This window comes from Lepidochelys kempii, chromosome 8 (genome assembly GCF_965140285.1).
Source record: "Lepidochelys kempii isolate rLepKem1 chromosome 8, rLepKem1.hap1, whole genome shotgun sequence".
Lineage (NCBI taxonomy): Eukaryota > Metazoa > Chordata > Testudines > Cheloniidae > Lepidochelys > Lepidochelys kempii.
The window spans coordinates 35,343,258-35,361,167 of record NC_136387.1 but is presented as its reverse complement, the minus strand read 5'-3'; the positions used below and the strand labels follow the sequence as shown (position 1 = coordinate 35,361,167).

The following is a 17,910-nucleotide window of genomic DNA, read 5'->3' as shown; positions in this document are numbered from 1 at the left end:
CTCAGTATGCCTGCAAGAAATCAGTAGTGAAGGTTATACACAATCACCCTTCCAGTTTAGCCGTTTGCAAACTCTCTTTCAAACTTCTGTTAAACTGTTTGATTTCCCCATTGGCTTGAGGGTAATATAGGGATGACCTTCTGTGTAAAATGTTCCCCTCTGCTAGAAAAGTTTCAAACTCCAGGGAAGTAAATTGACTACCATTATCTGAAACCAGTTCTTTGGGGTTACCTTCCCTGCTAAAAACTGGAGAGAGGAACTTAATTACTGTAGCAGAAGAGATTTGCAATGTAAACACTACCTCAGGCCATTTACTGAAATAGTCTATTAAAGTGATGGCATAACAGCAGTCACTTCATAGAATATCAGGGTTGGAAGGGACCTCAGGAGGTCATCTAGCCCAACCCCCTGCTCAAAGCAGGACCAATCCCCAATTTTTGCCCCAGATCCCTAAATGGCCCCCTCAAGGATTGAACTCACAACCCTGGGTTTAGCAGGCCAATGCTCAAACCACTGAGCTATCTTGGAGCAGCATCAAAGGGTCCGTTAATGTCAATCACCACTTTTTCCCATGCAGATTCAGGAAGAGGAACAGGCTGTAATGGAAGGGTACGTGTCACAATGGAAGGGTACATTGGCCACCAATACAGATCCCATAGTCGTTGTTTGGTTCTGACACTTCCTTGATGAGTATCATGTGCCAGGTGTATGAGTTTTGACTGTAATTCTTCTGGCACAAGTCACCAGTGTATACCTCATAGCACACAGCCATCAAGCAAAGAAAATTCATCCCAAACCCTAAAATAAGGCCGCAAAACTGGGTCAAGGTGTTTAGGGTTACTGGGCCATCTCTTTGTCAGAAATTCCTGTCGTTTTTGTTGAATTGGACACGCTGAACAAGCAGCTTGAAATTGTTCTTTTGTAACTGCAGTAAGAGTGCTTGTAATAAGCGCAGCTACTACATCCTCATCCTCCGGTGGACCATCTGGTGAAGGCAAAGACAGGTGAAAAAGGCAATCAGCTACGACATTTTGGTTTCCAGGCTTATATTCCAGTTCATAATTGAAAGAGTAGTCTTGCAGACCATCTAGCAAAACAATATCCTGCTCTTCCCAGTCCTTTAGTAGTGAGCAATGTCATCAAAGGGCTGTGGTCTGTGCGCAACTTGAATGTGTGGCCCCACAGGTAAGTTCTCCATTTTTCAGTAGCCCAGACACAAGCAAGTGCTTCTTTTTCAACTGTAGAATATTTTCTCTCAGCATTACTTAGTGTCCTTGAAGCACATGCAACAGTCCTCTCTGTGTTGTCCTCATGAAGTTGTGTGAGGACAGCCCCAAGTCCATAATCAGAAGCATCAGTAGTTACAATTCTGGGTAATGCAGGAGTGAATAGTGCAAGTACTGGACTATGTACAATCAAGTCTTTCACCGTTTCAAAACTAGTTTGTGCATCCGTTGTCCACACGCAGGTTGAACTTCTCCGTAGTAACTCTCGTAATGGTTCAATGACAGAAGCATAATTGGGAATGAATTTTGCATACCAGGAGGTAAGACCTAAGAAGGAACGTGATAAAGAAAAGAACCAGAAAACAACCCTGTAATCATGTAAAGCTAGGCTTCTGTCTTTTTCCTATGCTTATCTGTCCTTTCCCTATGTTTATGGGTAGAAAGAATTTGAACTATGTGTAACCTGTACTCCCCGTTTGGGGAAGGAATTCCTTATACAGATGGGCCTCCATGTTCATACCTCAGGACTCAGACCAACAGGGATTGACCGGTTTGAACTGGAAGAGATATCACAAAGTATGTTGAACCAAGCTATAAAAGCTCTACCTTGTTCTTTGTTCTGGGCTTCGCCATATTCCTCTGTGTAGGAATTGGTGAGCCCTGCAGCTGTCGTACTTGTTAGCATTAAAGTGCCTCATTTTATCTAAGAGTCCTGACTCTGTGTTTGTTTGGCTAATACAGAAGTCCAGGGAAGGCTACCCTCCCAACCCTAGACGGGAGGGAAACCCTTTTTCCCTAACAAACGTAAGGTTTGCAAATCTGTTGGAGGAGGAGCATTTGAAATTGCCAGGATATGATCTGGATCAGGATTTTAGTCCAGCCTGTGAAATTGTATGCCCCAGAAAGGAGAGTTCAGTTTGTCTAAATTTGCATTTGGACATATTGAGCTTGAGGCCTGCTTTGCTGATGCAGTTTAGTACAGACTGCAGGTTGTCATGCTCCTCAGAAGTATTTCCAAACATGATAATATCATCCAGATAGCACTGAACTCCACGTTGATTCTTCAGAATCAATGACATCATTTTTTTGGAAGGCACTTAGGGCTGATGCAAGACCGTATGGAACATGGTTAAAACGAAATAGCCCCTCATGTTTAATAAATGCTGTGAGGTCTCTGCTATCTTCATGCAACATAACCTGGTAGTATGCGGTCTCCAAATCAAGAGTAGAAAACATCTTTGCTCCACGGAGTTCTGCAAATACTTCTTCTGTGTGAGGAAGAGGATGGCTGTCAATCACAATAGCTTTATTTGGCTCCCTTAAGTCCACACAAAGCCTCCACCCTTCTTCTGCGTCACTACTATAGGTGAAACTATTCCGAGGAGTCAATCTCTTCAATAATGTCCTTTTGAACAAGTTTTCTAAGTTCCTCTGAAACAGCTTCCCTGACTGAAAATGGTAAGCGCCATAACTTCTGTTGTACAGGCATCACATTATTCCATATTTTAACTTTATGCAGAAACCCATAAGCACAGCCAAGTTTCTCCTCAACCTGGTGTTGGGTCCCAGCTGAAACTGGTGTGTATACTGCAAGAGTGCTTTGCTGAGGAAGATCAATTCATCCATTAACTACCCTGAGATTTAAAGCAGCCAATAAATCTCTGCCACGGATAGGAGTGCCTTTGTGGACAATGAAGAACTCTGCAGTTACACAGCAATCACCAAAAGTAACTATTGCTGGCAGGCAGCCATGTACTAGAATATGTTTTTTTCAAATAGCACACCAAGTGGAGTTTGGGTTCAGTAAGAGACACATCTTTAAAGTAATGCAAATAGATGGAATCCGGTAGTATAGATACTGCAGAGCCAGTGTCCAACATTAGCTGAATAGAGTGTGATTTGCCTGAGGGTACGGCGGAAACGTTTACAGTGCACTTTATTTGTTCTGGAATATGTGCAGTAGTGATTATGTCCATGCTCAGCACAGTAACATCTGGTATTGTAACTGCATGCACCTGTTGATTGAACTGGCTGCTCCGAAATACTTTAGCAAAATGCCCAATCTTTTTGCAATGATTGCACTGAACTACTTTTGCTGGACATAGAATCATAGAATATCAGGGTTGGAAGGGACCCCAGAAGGTCATCTAGTCCAACCCCCTGCTCAAAGCAGGACCAATTCCCAGTTAAATCATCCCAGCCAGGGCTTTGTCAAGCCTGACCTTAAAAACCTCTAAGGAAGGAGATTCTACCACCTCCCTAGATAACGCATTCCAGTGTTTCACCACCCTCTTAGTGAAAAAGTTTTTCCTAATATCCAATCTAAACCTTCCCCACTGCAACTTGAGACCATTACTCCTCGTTCTGTCATCTGCTACCATTGAGAACAGTCTAGAGCCATCCTCTTTGGAACCCCCTTTCAGGTAGTTGAAAGCAGCTATCAAATCCCCCCTCATTCTTCTCTTCTGCAGGCTAAACAATCCCAGCTCCCTCAGCCTCTCCTCATAACTCATGTGTTCCAGTCCCCTAATCATTTTTGTTGCCCTTCGCTGGACTCTCTCCAATTTATCCACATCCTTCTTGAAGTGTGGGGCCCAAAACTGGACACAGTACTCCAGATGAGGCCTCACCAATGTCGAATAGAGGGGAACGATCACGTCCCTCGATCTGCTCGCTATGCCCCTACTTATACATCCCAAAATGCCATTGGCCTTCTTGGCAACAAGGGCACACTGCTGACTCATATCCAGCTTCTCGTCCACTGTCACCCCTAGGTCCTTTTCCGCAGAACTGCTGCCTAGCCATTCAGTCCCTAGTCTGTAGCTGTGCATTGGGTTCTTCCGTCCTAAGTGCAGGACCCTGCACTTATCCTTATTGAACCTCATCAGATTTCTTTTGGCCCAATCCTCCAATTTGTCTAGGTCATTCTGTATCCTATCCCTCCCCTCCAGCGTATCTACCACTCCTCCCAGTTTAGTATCATCCGCAAATTTGCTGAGAGTGCAATCCACACCATCCTCCAGATCATTTATGAAGATATTGAACAAAACCGGCCCCAGGACCGACCCTTGGGGTACTCCACTTGATACCGGCTGCCAACTAGATATGGAGCCATTGATCACTACCCGTTGAGCCCGACAATCTAGCCAGCTTTCTACCCACCTTGTAGTGCATTCATCCAGCCCATACTTCCTTAACTTGCTGACAACTTGTGGGAGACCGTGTCAAAAGCTTTGCTAAAGTCAAGAAACAATACATCCACTGCTTTCCCTTCATCCACAGAACCAGTAATCTCATCATAAAAGGCAATTAGATTAGTCAGGCATGACCTTCCCTTGGTGAATCCATGCTGGCTGTTCCTGATCACTTTCCTCTCATGCAAGTGCTTCAGGATTGATTCTTTGAGGACCTGCTCCATGATTTTTCCAGAGACTGAAGTGAGGCTGACTGGCCTGTAGTTCCCAGGATCCTCCTTCTTCCCTTTTTTAAAGATTGGCACTACATAAGCCTTTTTCCAGTCATCCGGGACTTCCCCGGTTCGCCACGAGTTTTCAAAGATAATGGCCAATGGCTCTGCAATCACAGCCGCCAATTCCTTCAGCACTCTCGGATGCAACTCGTCCGGCCCCATGGACTTGTGCACGTCCAGCTTTTCTAAATAGTCCCTAACCACCTCTATCTCCACAGAGGGCTGGCCATCCTGTGTAGCTTGCAAGGTATTGTGAGGATCCACAACGAAAGCATACTTTTACTGTATTTTGAATTTGCTGATTCAGTGGTTTTCCATTAGTTTTCCTCTTGTAATCATTTGTCTGCAGCGATAGTGAACTTTTCTGCAAAGGAGTCATAGCCCAGACTGTGCCTCCTGTATCCATGCTCATTATTTTGGCTTCAGCTGTAGCTGACTCAATCTGGGTAGCAATGGTTATTGCTTTTTCTAGTGTAAGTTGTGGTTCTAGAAGTACACGTTCTCTTACAAGAAGCATGGTTGTTTTCTCAATGAGCTGGTCTCTAATCATCTCATCTGCCATATTCCCAAAGTCACAAGTTACAATCAAACTCCTCAGGGAAGCAATATACTGCATTATAGTCTCCCCTGTTTTCTGCTGATGCTAGCAAAATCTGAAGCAATTACTACTACATTCACTTTTGGCACAAAATTCTTTAATGCAGAGAGTGCAGTCTCATATTTATCATCTGCAAGGGGAAAAGTGTAAAATATATGCTGCCCTTCTGCTCCAAGGCAGTGGATTAGCATAGCACGCTTTCTTACTTCAGAAATCTCTGTAGCACTGATTGCAAGCAGATAAGTCTCAAACATATGGATCCAGGCAGTACAAGCAATTGGAGGCTCAGCTGGGCTTTGCAGAAAGGGTGCAGGTGGGTTCAGAGGCAGAAGATCCATCCTCAGCACCAAAATGTTGTAGCAACCAGGCAAGGTACTAACAAATTTCAACAGGACTTTAAAAATAAAAGTGGAAACCTCTTTACCAAGCTGCTGCTGCACCCTTGGTAGCTCTCGCTCTGCCTTCTTAACTTCCCACTCCCCTTCCTGTTTCCTGTCCTTTCAGATTCCCAACAGCCAGTGCTCCCAGTTCTAATAATTACAAGCGGCATCTAAACATCACAGAAGCCTAAATTTAGGCTCGTAATTAGGAAAATCTTGGCTCAAGTGCTTTGAAAGACTGAGATGAAAGGTCAAAGTATTATTTGATGATTCCACTCTCTTCTCTGGAATCATGTACTCTGTACCTCATAAAAAACAAAGGGGGGGTGTGGATCTCAGGGCAGAGGGCCGCTATAAGGTAACATAGGCCCTGTACTTACCATTTACAGAGCAGAGTGGGGGGGAGAATAGGAGAGCTCTCTGCACACTGAGAAAGGAAGGATTTCACCCCACTCCCAAACAGGCAAGAATCAGGCCAGGAGAGGGGCTGCTTATGTGACTCCAGTGGCATAACACCCTATATGTGTGATGCCAAGGCACAGGGTGTTACACAGCCCTCCTGCAGCAATGGGATGGAGTTCTGTCCCTCCAACCACATACAGTTTGCCCTCATAAAGCCCAGCTCTGCGTCTTTTTATGGGTGACATGAATTTCCCCCCATGAGGAATCCAGCAATCTGCTAGCATGTGTCACTGAGCAGAAGCCTTCTGGGGCCTGATTCAAAGCCCAGTGAAGTCAAGGGAAAGATCAGGCCTCTGGTCCTGAAGAAGAAAATGAACCACAGCTGTTTGTTAAGTTCCTGCCACTGACTGTAACCTTCTTAAAGAGATCAAGTGCCTCTCTTTATGCTGCAGCAGAGCAGCTGGGAAATATGCCTGAGAGCAAAAACTCTTGAAACATCTGAAGTTCCAAAAATAAAAACCGACCGGGAATATCTAAAACCCACCACATCATTGTTTTAACGTGTGTGTGTGTGTGTATCTCTCTCTCTCTCTCTCTCTCTCTCTCTCTCTCTCTCTATATATAAAATAGGATTAAAGAAGAAATACCACACATAGAATCCAAAATTCTCCTGCCTCTGGGCTAAAAAAAGTGCTCCATGAGTGAGGGAGGTGACATGTCTGTAGCCCTCTGGGAAGCCTGGATCACTGTTATCAGGACTTTCCTGTTACAGCAGGGCCAGAAACTGCAATATTTCCCGTCATGACTCACTCAGCAGCCTCCCATCCCCCACCTAAAACTGCACCATTTAACCGTAAATCACTCCAGCCTCAAAAAAAAAAGGGTAATTGGGCAGCACTTAAATTCAGTGGCAAGTCATTTGAATTGCTCTGAGGTTTATTGTAATTGCAGCCCTGCTGGAGGCGACCTACCTATTATTGTTACTTACTTCTATTTCAGTAGTGCCTAAGGCTGTTTTCGAGGGTTGGGACTGTGGTATGATTGAGAGGCATTCTTCAAACACATAGAAGAATGTGTTGTATGACCCGAGTCACTCCGCCCCACCCCCTGCAGCGGACAACACGCACATTCTTTGTCAGCATTATTCCCCTCCCCGCACACAAGGATTCACCACGTGGCAAGCCTGGCAACAGTGAGCCTGGATGCTTGGCATTTCCTTTAAACATACCCTTTGTGTCTCACTCCCATGCGTCGTTTGGGCCGGCTTTCATTGGGCCGGCTTTCATTGCTTCCCTGCCTCAGGGTTTAGTTGTCTATCTTGGGGTCCGTGCACTCGAGATGGAAATTAAACCTTAGCTCCAGTGTAGACATAGCTGTAGGTATGACTTGATTAGCATATAAATACTTTCCCCAGGAGAGAATACTGGGTACTAAAGGGCTCTTTAATCTAGAGGAGAAAGGCAGAACAAACAAGTCGGGACATTAAAGGCAAATTCAAATTAGAAATAAAGCACACATTTTCAGTGGCAGGCTTACAATGGCACTGTGGTGCTGGGCCCACACTTAGAAGGGGCCCCGGCCCCCGGATAGTGTCCCTGATCCCCACTATGCCTGCACTCTGCCCTGAGGCCCCACCCACCGCTTGCTCCTCTCCTGCTCCTCTCACCTGTGCGAGTGGCAGGCAGGGCCTCAAGGGGAAGAGGTTGAGCATGGGCGGAGCCTTGGGGAAGACACCAAGCAGGGGCAAGGCCTTGGGGCAGAGCATGGGCAGGGCTTCGGGGGGCGGGGGGAAGAAGCTGAACAAAGGTGGGGCCTCTGAGTGGAGCGTGGGTGGGGCCTCTGGGGGCCAGGCCACGGTCCAGGCACCAGAGCCCACAAAAGATTCATCAGGCCCTGCACATTTTTAATGTGAGGTTGATTTAACCATTGGAACAAACTACAAAGGAAAGGGGCAGATTCTCCATCTCGAAGACTTCTCAACAAGACGGGCTGCCTTACTGGCGTAGATGCTTTATTCAAACTCAAGTTATTGGGCTCAGTGCAGGAGTAGCTGGATGGAAGTCTCTGGTCTGTGTTACACGGGAGGTCCGACTAGATCTAATGGTCCCTTCTATGGATCTCTGCCCTCCCCCTGGCAGACCACTCGTCATGACTCCCTGTCTGAGTGCATGGTACTTCCATCAGGTAGTAGGGCTGATCAGCCCACTGCTCAACAGGTCAGCTGACTGGATGAAAAATCCCATTGTGTCTTTCCTGCTTTAAAGGGCCAGCTCCTAAGTGAGGCCAGGAGCCTGGCTAGCTCAGTCTCACTGGTGTTCTGCAGTCATCAATCTTACAAAGGTCTCTGGGAACTCTCAAGCCCTTCACTGACCTTCCTTTAACTAAAAAGAAAAGGAGTACTTGTGGCACTTTAGAGACTAACCAATTTATTTGAACATAAGCTTTCGTGAGCTACAGCTCACTTCATCGGATGCATACTGTGGAAAATACAGCAGATGTTTGTTTTTATACACACAAATCATGAAAAAATGGGTGTTTATCACTACAAAAGGTTCTATTCAACTGGGCTGAAAACTGTATACATCAATTGCCAACTCAGAAGCCAATTCTCTTAAAAGTGCATTAGGCCCCAGCTAAGCTGTCTGGAAGTTACCAAGCATAAACAATAGCTATTGTAGAAATTCCAGGTGCTTGGAGTGACACGCATGCTCTAAAAAATATGGCTTAATCTAAAAAAGCAAATGCGATGTTACAGGCAGTTAGTCCTCCAGGCAGGGTGACAGAATGGTGCCCTCGGTTTGGAAAAGTGATAGTTTGGGGAAAGAAGAGCTATTTGTTTTTGGGGAAATTTCTGTGGTACATTTGCAGCAGAGTATTTTTCAGGTAAGATATTTACAAACCCTGATGTTTAGGGCATTAATATTGCATCAATGCTTGTTAAGAGGTGTGGGAGGGATTGTGGCCCAGCAGCTGTTGTCAGTGCAGACTAACTTCCATTGAGATTGACGCAAATTGTTTTGCAGCCATGAAACGGAAAAGCAGGGGAGTATTTTCTGGGTAAGGGTGTTTTGTTGGGAGAAACTTTAGCTGGAAAGAAAACTATGGCTTAATATTATTCATCAAATTGTACGTGCTGTTACGCTCCTCATCTGGCTGGGATACTTTTAAAATGACTTTGAAAAAAACCTTCTAGCTGAGGAACTTCCATCTGAAAAATATGTGCTAAGCATAAATTCCCAGGGGCCACACAAGCACAATCCAGTGGCTGGAAGTTGAAGCTAGACAAATTCAGACTGGAAATACAGTATACATTTTGAACAATGGGGATAATTAACCATTGGAACAACTTACCAAGGGTCATGTTAGATGTTTTTCTAAAAGATCTGCTCTGGTTCAACCAGGAATCAGTCCAGGGAAGTTCTTTGGCCTGTGCTATACATGAGGTCAGACGGATGGTCCCTTCTGGCCTTGTAAACTATGAAAGCCCCATAAGCTTGGGTTCAGCAGGGCCAGGGTGTGATTTCACATCCACACCCACTAGTACTGCCCTGTATGGGTATCACTTCCATTACTCTACTTGTGGGAGATCAGGGTCTGCTTGGCTACTGCTCCCTTCCCATGCAGGTGGGCGAGGGGGGGTATGCTGGTGGGGAAGGGGACTGACCAGAACTTTGACTCCACTCCTACCCCTAGGGGCTGGTCAGAGAGTTTTGCTGCTGTGGAGGAGATATTAATCTGCGGCAGGCATAGGCAGGGTCAAAATAATGGATAAGCAAACTAGGCACGTGCCTATGGCCCAAATTAATGGGGGGTGCCTACATTTTAAAAATGTAGTTATTTTATTTAACTGATGCAGATTTGCATGCAAAGTGAAAGACCGTCACTCCCCTGGATGAATGGCATTGTGACCTTGTAAAGCTGTTCAAATGTGCGGTTTCAGAGTAGCAGCCGTGTTAGTCTGTATTCGCAGAAAGAAAAGGAGTACTAGTGGCACCTTAGAGACTAACCAATCGGCACCAGTGGATGAGTGGGCAGATAATTCTTACTCACAGCTGAGACTCACTTTGCCTTTCCCAACCCTGCCAAGGAGAGGGGAGGGGACTGAGTAAAGAAACCACTTCCTCCTCCAACCAGATAGGGGCCCAGGCATGTGTGTCTGCCTAGGGCCCAGTGGTGGGTTAATCTGGCCCTGGATATAGGCTGATTTATCGCTTCTCTCCACGGGCAAAGGGAGAACCAAATGTGAGGTCCAAGCCTCCAAAACGATTTCTCTGGCCTGTCTGAAAGGGATTGGGTGGTCTTAATTATTCAGTGATGACAATGGGTCAAATTTTCAGAAGGGCCTAAATCCCATTTTTAAATAGAATTTAGGCCTGCCCCTGGGGCCTAAATGCCATTGACTTTAGGGTCCTAAATCACTTAGGTACTTTGGGTCAAATTTTCAAATGTGCCCAGCACTGTACAAAGCTCAAAAATGCAGTCAGCCCCAGTATCACCAACCCTAAACTTTCAAAACTCACAAGTTAGACCCCTCCAAGATCATGAGATTATCTTAAAAATCACAAGATTGCAAAATAAATAGAGTTAGAGTTCTTTTGTTTGCCTTCTGAGCCTCTAAGGCAGTGGTGGGCAACCTACAGCCCGCGGGTCACATGCAGCCTGTCAGGATAATCCGCTGGCAGGCTGCGAGACACTTTGTTTACATTTGCACGGCCGCCCGCAGCATCCCAGTGGCTCTCTGCATTGGCCGGGAATGGCGACCTGCGGCCACTGGGCGCTGCAGGCAGCCGTGCAAATGTAAACAAACTGTCTGGCGTCCCACCAGCAGATTATCCTGATGGGCAACATGCAGCCCGCGGGCCACAGATTGCCCACCCCTGTTCTAGGGTACATTCAAGTGTCATTTTCAAGCATCTTCCCACAATCAGGAGGGCTAGATTTTTTTTTTTTTTTTTTTCATCAAATGAAAGGAGATTCTCATGTAAGCACAAGTGTCCAGGAGCTGGAGTGTGAATGAAACAGCAAACGCCTAACGGACAGTGCAGAGAGGCCAGGCACCCTGGGGAATCCAGGGAAGGGACTCATGGTAAAATTGTTAGTTAATTATTATTACGTCTGAACTCACATTTTGGGGGCATTGTGGAAGGTCAGTTCCTAGCGAACAGGTGTGCACATCGCCGAATCCTGCACTCAGTCCATGCTCTCTGGGCTGTTATAATTCACCGGGCTCCAACCAGCGGGAACAACGTCAGTAATGTGGTTTGCAGAGAGACGATACAAGAACAAGGTGTCAGCCGCCCGTTTGTCGGGCTACTCTCTGGCTTTCAGCCACGGGACCTGCATGGGAGGAGAGGCCCAACGTTTTCATTCTATAACCATGCTTTGGCAGAGGAATTATGGAAGGGATCATTATCATTCCTTCTGTATTTTTCCCTTCGTGTGTGTGTGTGTGTGTGTGTGCGCACATGAGTGCTTAATGATAATCCTGGGCTATGCTCCGTCTGTGTGTAATAGCAACCACGGTGGGATACGCTCTGTGTGAGCACACAGACGCGTATGTGCCTGAGAACAGCAACGCTAGGGTACATCCTGGGCTTGCACTGTGAGGACAGAGCCTGTGTCGTGATGGGGCTGATTCAACCTCTGGGCGCTGTCTCTCAGCACCTGCAAAACAGTTTTCACCTGAGTATTGAAGAACTGACCTGGAACAATGGGTGCAAAGTCTCTGTGGCCTTGGCCTGTTTCAGGTTATATTACGTGCAATGATACTGCCGTGCATGGGACTGATTGGAGCTGTAGGAGCCTAAGGATCACTTCCCCTACAGGATTCACTGCTCTTAGAGCTATATGTGACTACTCCCTCCAACTTCTTCTACTTCTCTGGTCTGGTGGGAGGCCAGGTTGTGCCTAGAGAACAGGGAAGGGGAGATAGGACTCCTGGGTTTTCAGTCCTGCCTCTGCCACTGAGCTGATGGGGGTTTTGATCATGAGCAAGACATTCCAGCTGTAGACAGTTCCCTGGCTATGGCGGTGCAAAGCAGCTGTAACCTTAGTTACACCCAAGGAGACGGTGCTTGTGTGAGGAAAGGAGCATTGGCTAGGGTGAATAGGGGATGTGCTGCTCCACTGCCTCCCATCTACAGAGCCTCACTGGGAACTAGACTCACTCCCCTAGCAGAAACCCAGAGGGTGGGGAATGGGGATGAGAACAAGGGATGAAGCACTCCTTTGGGAATAGGGAGGGGCGAGGTATTCCTGGCTGCACCCGCTTCGCCAGACTTGATCCACAGAATGCCCCACAGGCTATGAGGCTGCTCTTTGCCTAGGCAGCTGGGGGCTTTCCCACCTACACAGAGCCAGGTGCCTAGGGGTGGATTTATAGAGACCTGTTACAAATGGAGCCAGAATGGCCTGAGGGGCTCTGCCAAAAGAAATTCCCTCCCTGCCAGCCTCAAGGAAAATACCAGCCCATTGTTTCATTGACAAGCTGCCTTTTTTCTCTTTCAGATGCTGAGAACATAAATGCATCTCTCACTAAAGGAGGCCCAGCAGGTAAAAAACAAATCATCCTAGGATCTCAGCCCCTCCCTCTTCATATGTGTCTCTTAGAACAGTCACTAACTAGAGAACAGCTGGGATTATGCTTTAGGATGAAATTTACTCCTGGCTGCAGGGGCAATATAAGGTCCCCAGCATAGTGGGGTACTTCTGCTATCCAAGGGGCAGGCACATGGAGGTGGACTGGCTCCCCCTCCACCAACCCCACCCCACCCCACCCCGCCTGTGGTGGAGCTGAGCTCTGCACCAACTCCACCAAGCCCACCATGTAGAATGTGGGGAGGGATGGGGGCATAGCCATTGGGAGCCCAACTGGAGGGGTGGAGAGTCTGTCAAAGAGCTATATTACTTGAACTGCCCCCACACGCAGGATCCATCCCCTGTCCCCACGTAGGTTCCTACTTACACTGCCTTTGTGCTGAGGCACGGAAGGCATCATAGTGAACAATCTGGCCCTCAGTTTGCAGACCGAGGGCCTGGCTTTCAAGGGAGTACAGTGCCCAGCAGCTCCCATTGTGACAGTCAGCATGCCGGGCATGTCAGAAACCCTAGCCCTGGCTTTAGGTGATGGGCTCACCTGAAAATCCAGCATTAAGACCCAGATCCTCAGAGGGATTTAGGTGCCTAACTTTCATGGAAACCAATGGCAGTTAGGCACCTAAATACTTCTAAGGGTCTAGGCCTAAGAGCCAGGTTTGTATAAGTATTTAGACATTGAGAGGTGCAGACAGGCACCCAGTGGAACAAAGCGGGTTGTTTTCCCCCATTAATGCGAACACTTTTGAAACTGCGGACCTTTAAAAATTCCACGCATGAAAACCCGCAAGGGCGAGGGAAACTGGAGCTCCAAGGAGAGCAAGGCAGGTCCAGAAGTGGGACAAACTAAAACGAGCTTTGTGCAATGCAGGAGAAATTGGGGACTCAGCACTGGTGGGTGTTGGCTGTGCTGTGCATAAGGAAGTTTACAAGGCCATTGGTTCTCTCTCCACAGCGGTGCAATCAGTTTTCCCACTACCTCACTCCAGATTCCCCTCCCCAGATGTTATCTCCCTGTTTACCATCAGAAATGTTGTATCTGGAAACCGGAACGTTATCTGTAAAAAAAGAATGGTGCCCCCAAGCTCCCTGGCTGGGGACTAATTCCTGTTGTGTCCCTTGTTTTGAGCTTCTGCTGCACATTTGAAAGCTGCTGTCACTTATCTAGGCACCATCGAGTTAGGAGCAGTGGATGCAAACTTGGACTCAGTATTGCTAACTTATGCATTCAAAAATCATGGGTTAGGCTCCCAAAATTATGAGATTTGAACCAAATATTATAAAAATAATAATAATAAACTTCTGGATTTATTTATCTGGCCTTTGATTTCTGAGCTTTTAGGGGGCACTCAGCTCTTCTCTATAACCACGAGGACTAAACTTACTTTTTTAAAAAAATGGAAGCTGAGACCCTGCCCTAATCACAGGATTCCAAGAGCTGGGGGTTGAAGGCAAACACCAAATAGCACAAGATTCATGGTAAAATCGTGAGAGTTGGCAGGACTGGCTAGATGTGGGAAATGGTGCTTCTCACACATCCAGAACGGAGCTATCAGGTGGGAAGGACAACATGGTCAAGAGAAGAAAGGAAAAGGAATTGGGGTTACCAGAACCCACTGTGTCTCCAGCTCCCTGTCCCACCCAGGCCCTAGAGTAGGGGTGGCCAACCTGTGGCTCTGGAGCCACATGCGGATCTTCAGAAGTTAGTATGCAGCTCCTGGTATAGGCACCAATTCCGGGGCTGGATCTACAGACGCCAGCTTTCCATGTGCCTGGGGGTGCTCACTGCTCAACCCCTGGCTCTGCCACAGGCCCTGCCCCCACCTCATCCCTTCCCACCCCCTCCCCTGAGACTGCTGTGCCCTTGCTCCTCCCCCCAGAGCCTCCTGCACACCACGAAATAGCTGATTGGGATGTGCGGGGAGGGAGGGGAAGGTGTTGATTGGTGGGGCTGCCGGCAGTTGGGAGGTGCTGGGAGCAGGAGGTGGGGAGCTGATGTGAGGGGCTGCTGACGTATTATTGTGGCTCTTTGGCAATGTACATTGGTAAATTCTGGCTCCTTCTCAGGCTCAGGTTGGCCACCCCTGCCCTAAAGCATAGTGTGAGAGTTAAAGCTGAGCCAGGCAGAACCGGGTCCGGTGGGTGAGGGGCCCACTGGGGCAAAGACACCCCTCCCCAGACAATCCTGGGGGGCTGGGCCCCTTGCCCCCACACTCCATCCACTACAATAAGTTTTTGAGAGGGTGGCTCTGACTCAGTTCCCTAAGCCCCTGGCCTCTTTGGGTATGTCTACACTGTAATTAGACACACGTGACTGGCCTGTGCTAGCTGACTTGGGCTAAGGAGCTATTTAATTGTGGTGTGGATGTCTGAGCTAGGACCCCATGAGGGGGGAGGGTCCCAGAGTTTGGGTTGCAGCCTGAGCCCAAAAGTCTACACCACAATTCAACAGCCCCGCAGCCTGAGCCCCAGTCAGCTGGCAGGGGCCAGCCACGGGTTTGTAGTTGCAGTGGAGACATACCCTTAGTCTTCCCCTACAGCTCATGCTGTGGGAGCTAACCCAACCCCAAGGCTGCAGTAGGCTTCCCAAAGCTGAGACAAAGGGGCCAGGAACCACAAAGAGCTGCTCAGGGAGTGGGGAGCTCTTTGGCAGCAAGGTGCTAATGCAGCCCTCGGAGCCCAGAGCTCCCGCATAAACCCTTTGCATGCCAGTAGGGACCAAGGTCACAGTCTTTACTGCTGTTGGCACAAGCAGCAGCGTGAAAGATGCAGCTACATTGAATGCCCCCTCCTCCCACTGCCACATCCACAGGCACTGAGATGGGCGTTTGGCTTCCAGGGAACAGCTTGTGTGCGTTGTGTAAGGGGGGGCGGGGGTTTCATTCCTGGAAAGAATACGAAAGAAGAGAAGATGGATGCTTGTTCTGTAGCAGAGATGGGCCTGACCTGGATCTGTGCTCTCCCAGGCTCTGGGGTGAGCGTTGTTCTTGAGATTCCCAGTCAGGAATGGCTCCGCTCTTCCATCGCCCCCCAGAGAACAGATTTGCCTGAAAGGTTTCTGCACACACAGGGTAGGATCCCATTCTCCACCCCGCATGGCAGATCTCAACTCCTCTGTCCCTGCTCACATGGAACTTTGGGAGGGTGGATCTGACAGCCAAATGTTGGCCTTACTTTGTTCCGGCCAGTCTAATCCGGGTACAGGGACACTCCCTGGCCCCTCGAGAACAAGGGGTTAACCTCAGCTCAGCTTCCCCCTCCCTTTGCAACACTGCTCAGGAAAAGACCCATAACTTGGCTGCTGGGGAAAGGAGGGAATGCTAATGGGAAGGTGGGTTCCTCCCCTAAAGGCAGAGGGCTGGGTTGCATCATAATCAGTGGGAATTTTGATAGGTTTCAGAGTAGCAGCCGTGTTAGTCTGTATTCGCAAAAAGAAAAGGAGTACTTGTGGCACCTTAGAGACTAACCAATTTATTTGAGCATAAGCTTTTGTGAGCTACAGCTCACAATTTTGATGTTACTCTTTTTTGCTTATGTTAACTACAGTTGATTTCCACTGAAGGACATCCTCCCTGGAGGACAAGCTCTTGCTTGACTGTCCCTGTGTTTTCTTTCTAATGGTTGCTCCACCATCATAGAGGTGGGAAAGGTGATTGTGACAGCACAAAAGAGAGGCTTGGGAATTAGATTTCAGTAGTGTTAATGGCACCTGTCCTTGCCAGAACTGGTCAAGGGCATGCAAGCCCTTCCCCAAATACTGGAAATACTTTCCTTCCCCCGTCCTCCAAGGGGCTTTACTATGAAATATTGCTGATTTTCATATGCTTATTCCTGTCCCCTGAGGTTTATATTTTAATGAATTACTGGAAAGAAAGGATCTGAGAAGTTGCAGTTGGAAAACCGCTCTAACTAGGGCCCAAGGTAATTCTGGCATCTGCAGTCCAGTCCGGAGATGAAAACTCTGAGGAGACAGGCAGATTTTTAAAGCACCAGGTGGGATGCCTAGCTGCTTTTGAAAACCCCATTGAGCACCCAGCTGCATCTTTAGGTCCCTAAATATCTGACCCATGGTGCTCAACAGCATTAAGATCCCAATTTAACAAAGTGCTTTAAGTATTGCCTCAGCTCCAGAAAACCTCTCAAATGGCCTTTCTCCACCAAGATAGAGCAATGGGCACTAGTTTATTATTGCACGATGCCAAGCATTGGAAACACCCCAAGGAGCAGCACAAGAACAATAAGAGACCCACAAAAAACAGTTACCCTAAAATGAAGCACTGTTATACCCTCCTCTTGTAGCCCTGACCATTAGGAACCTGACTGATTATATTGCTGAGTTATACGTACCTGTGGGCCTTGTTCTTGGGGGATGAATTCACCCCAGGGCAGAGGTGTGGCACAAGACCTAGGCACCACTTAAATGAATTTCCACATGAGCGAAATCATATCTGCACTTTTTGATTAAATAGAGAATAAAAATAAGATAGATTCCAACGGTGAAACATTGTGACCATCTAGTCTGACCTCCTGTAGCACACAGGCCAGAGAGCTGCCCCCAAATAATTCCCAAAGCAGATCTTTTAGAAAACTTCTAATCTTGATTTAAAAATTGTCCGTGGTGGAGAATCCACCTCGACTCTGAATAAATTGTTCCAACGGTTAATTATTCTCCCTGTTATAAATTTACTCCTTACTACATATACCTACAGCTCCTTAAACAATACCAGGTGTCGCATTCTAAACAGTTCATCACCTCTCACTATCTGCTGCTTTTGGGAAGTGGGATTAAGTGTCTTCTGAAGCCTGACCAGACAGAAGATGGGACAGAGGACACAATCCAAACGATTAGCGGAGAAAAACATGGGAAGTGGGGTAGCTTGACTCTCCAGCCGTGACTCTGCACAAACTACCTTGGTCATGTCATTTCAGATACTACAGCCATGCCACGAATCACAGCCAGCGTCACAGCAGGTACAGTCAGCGCCTCGATCCAGTTACAACATCCAGCACTAGCCGGTGGTGGTTTGAGAATAAATGGGGCCCAGATCCAATACAACCTGAGGGCTCCCTTCCTGCTGAAGGGTCTCTGTCTTTCCTATGGGACTGCATTTCCTCTCCAGTGCTGACTGCTGTGCAATGCAACCCCTCCTCTCTCAAGTCTCTGGGGTCAGAGGAAAGAGCAGACCCCTAATGGGGACATGAAGCATGGCCCCAGTCTGGCTCCTCCTCTCCTGGTCTGTC

The 17,910-nt window shown here is 47.6% G+C and overlaps 1 protein-coding gene across 3 annotated transcripts in view; it reads left to right on the top strand.

The window, feature by feature from the left end:
* The window catches only part of ECSCR (endothelial cell surface expressed chemotaxis and apoptosis regulator), a 48,812-nt gene that overhangs the window by 12,886 nt on the left and 18,016 nt on the right, over positions 1 to 17,910 (top strand). For all 3 annotated transcript variants that reach the window (XM_073356028.1, XM_073356029.1, XM_073356027.1), the window contains exons 2-3: positions 12,583 to 12,627; positions 17,599 to 17,640. In XM_073356028.1, coding sequence (XP_073212129.1) covers positions 12,583 to 12,627; positions 17,599 to 17,640 — 87 coding nt within the window. The remainder of the gene's footprint in view (positions 1 to 12,582; positions 12,628 to 17,598; positions 17,641 to 17,910) is intronic.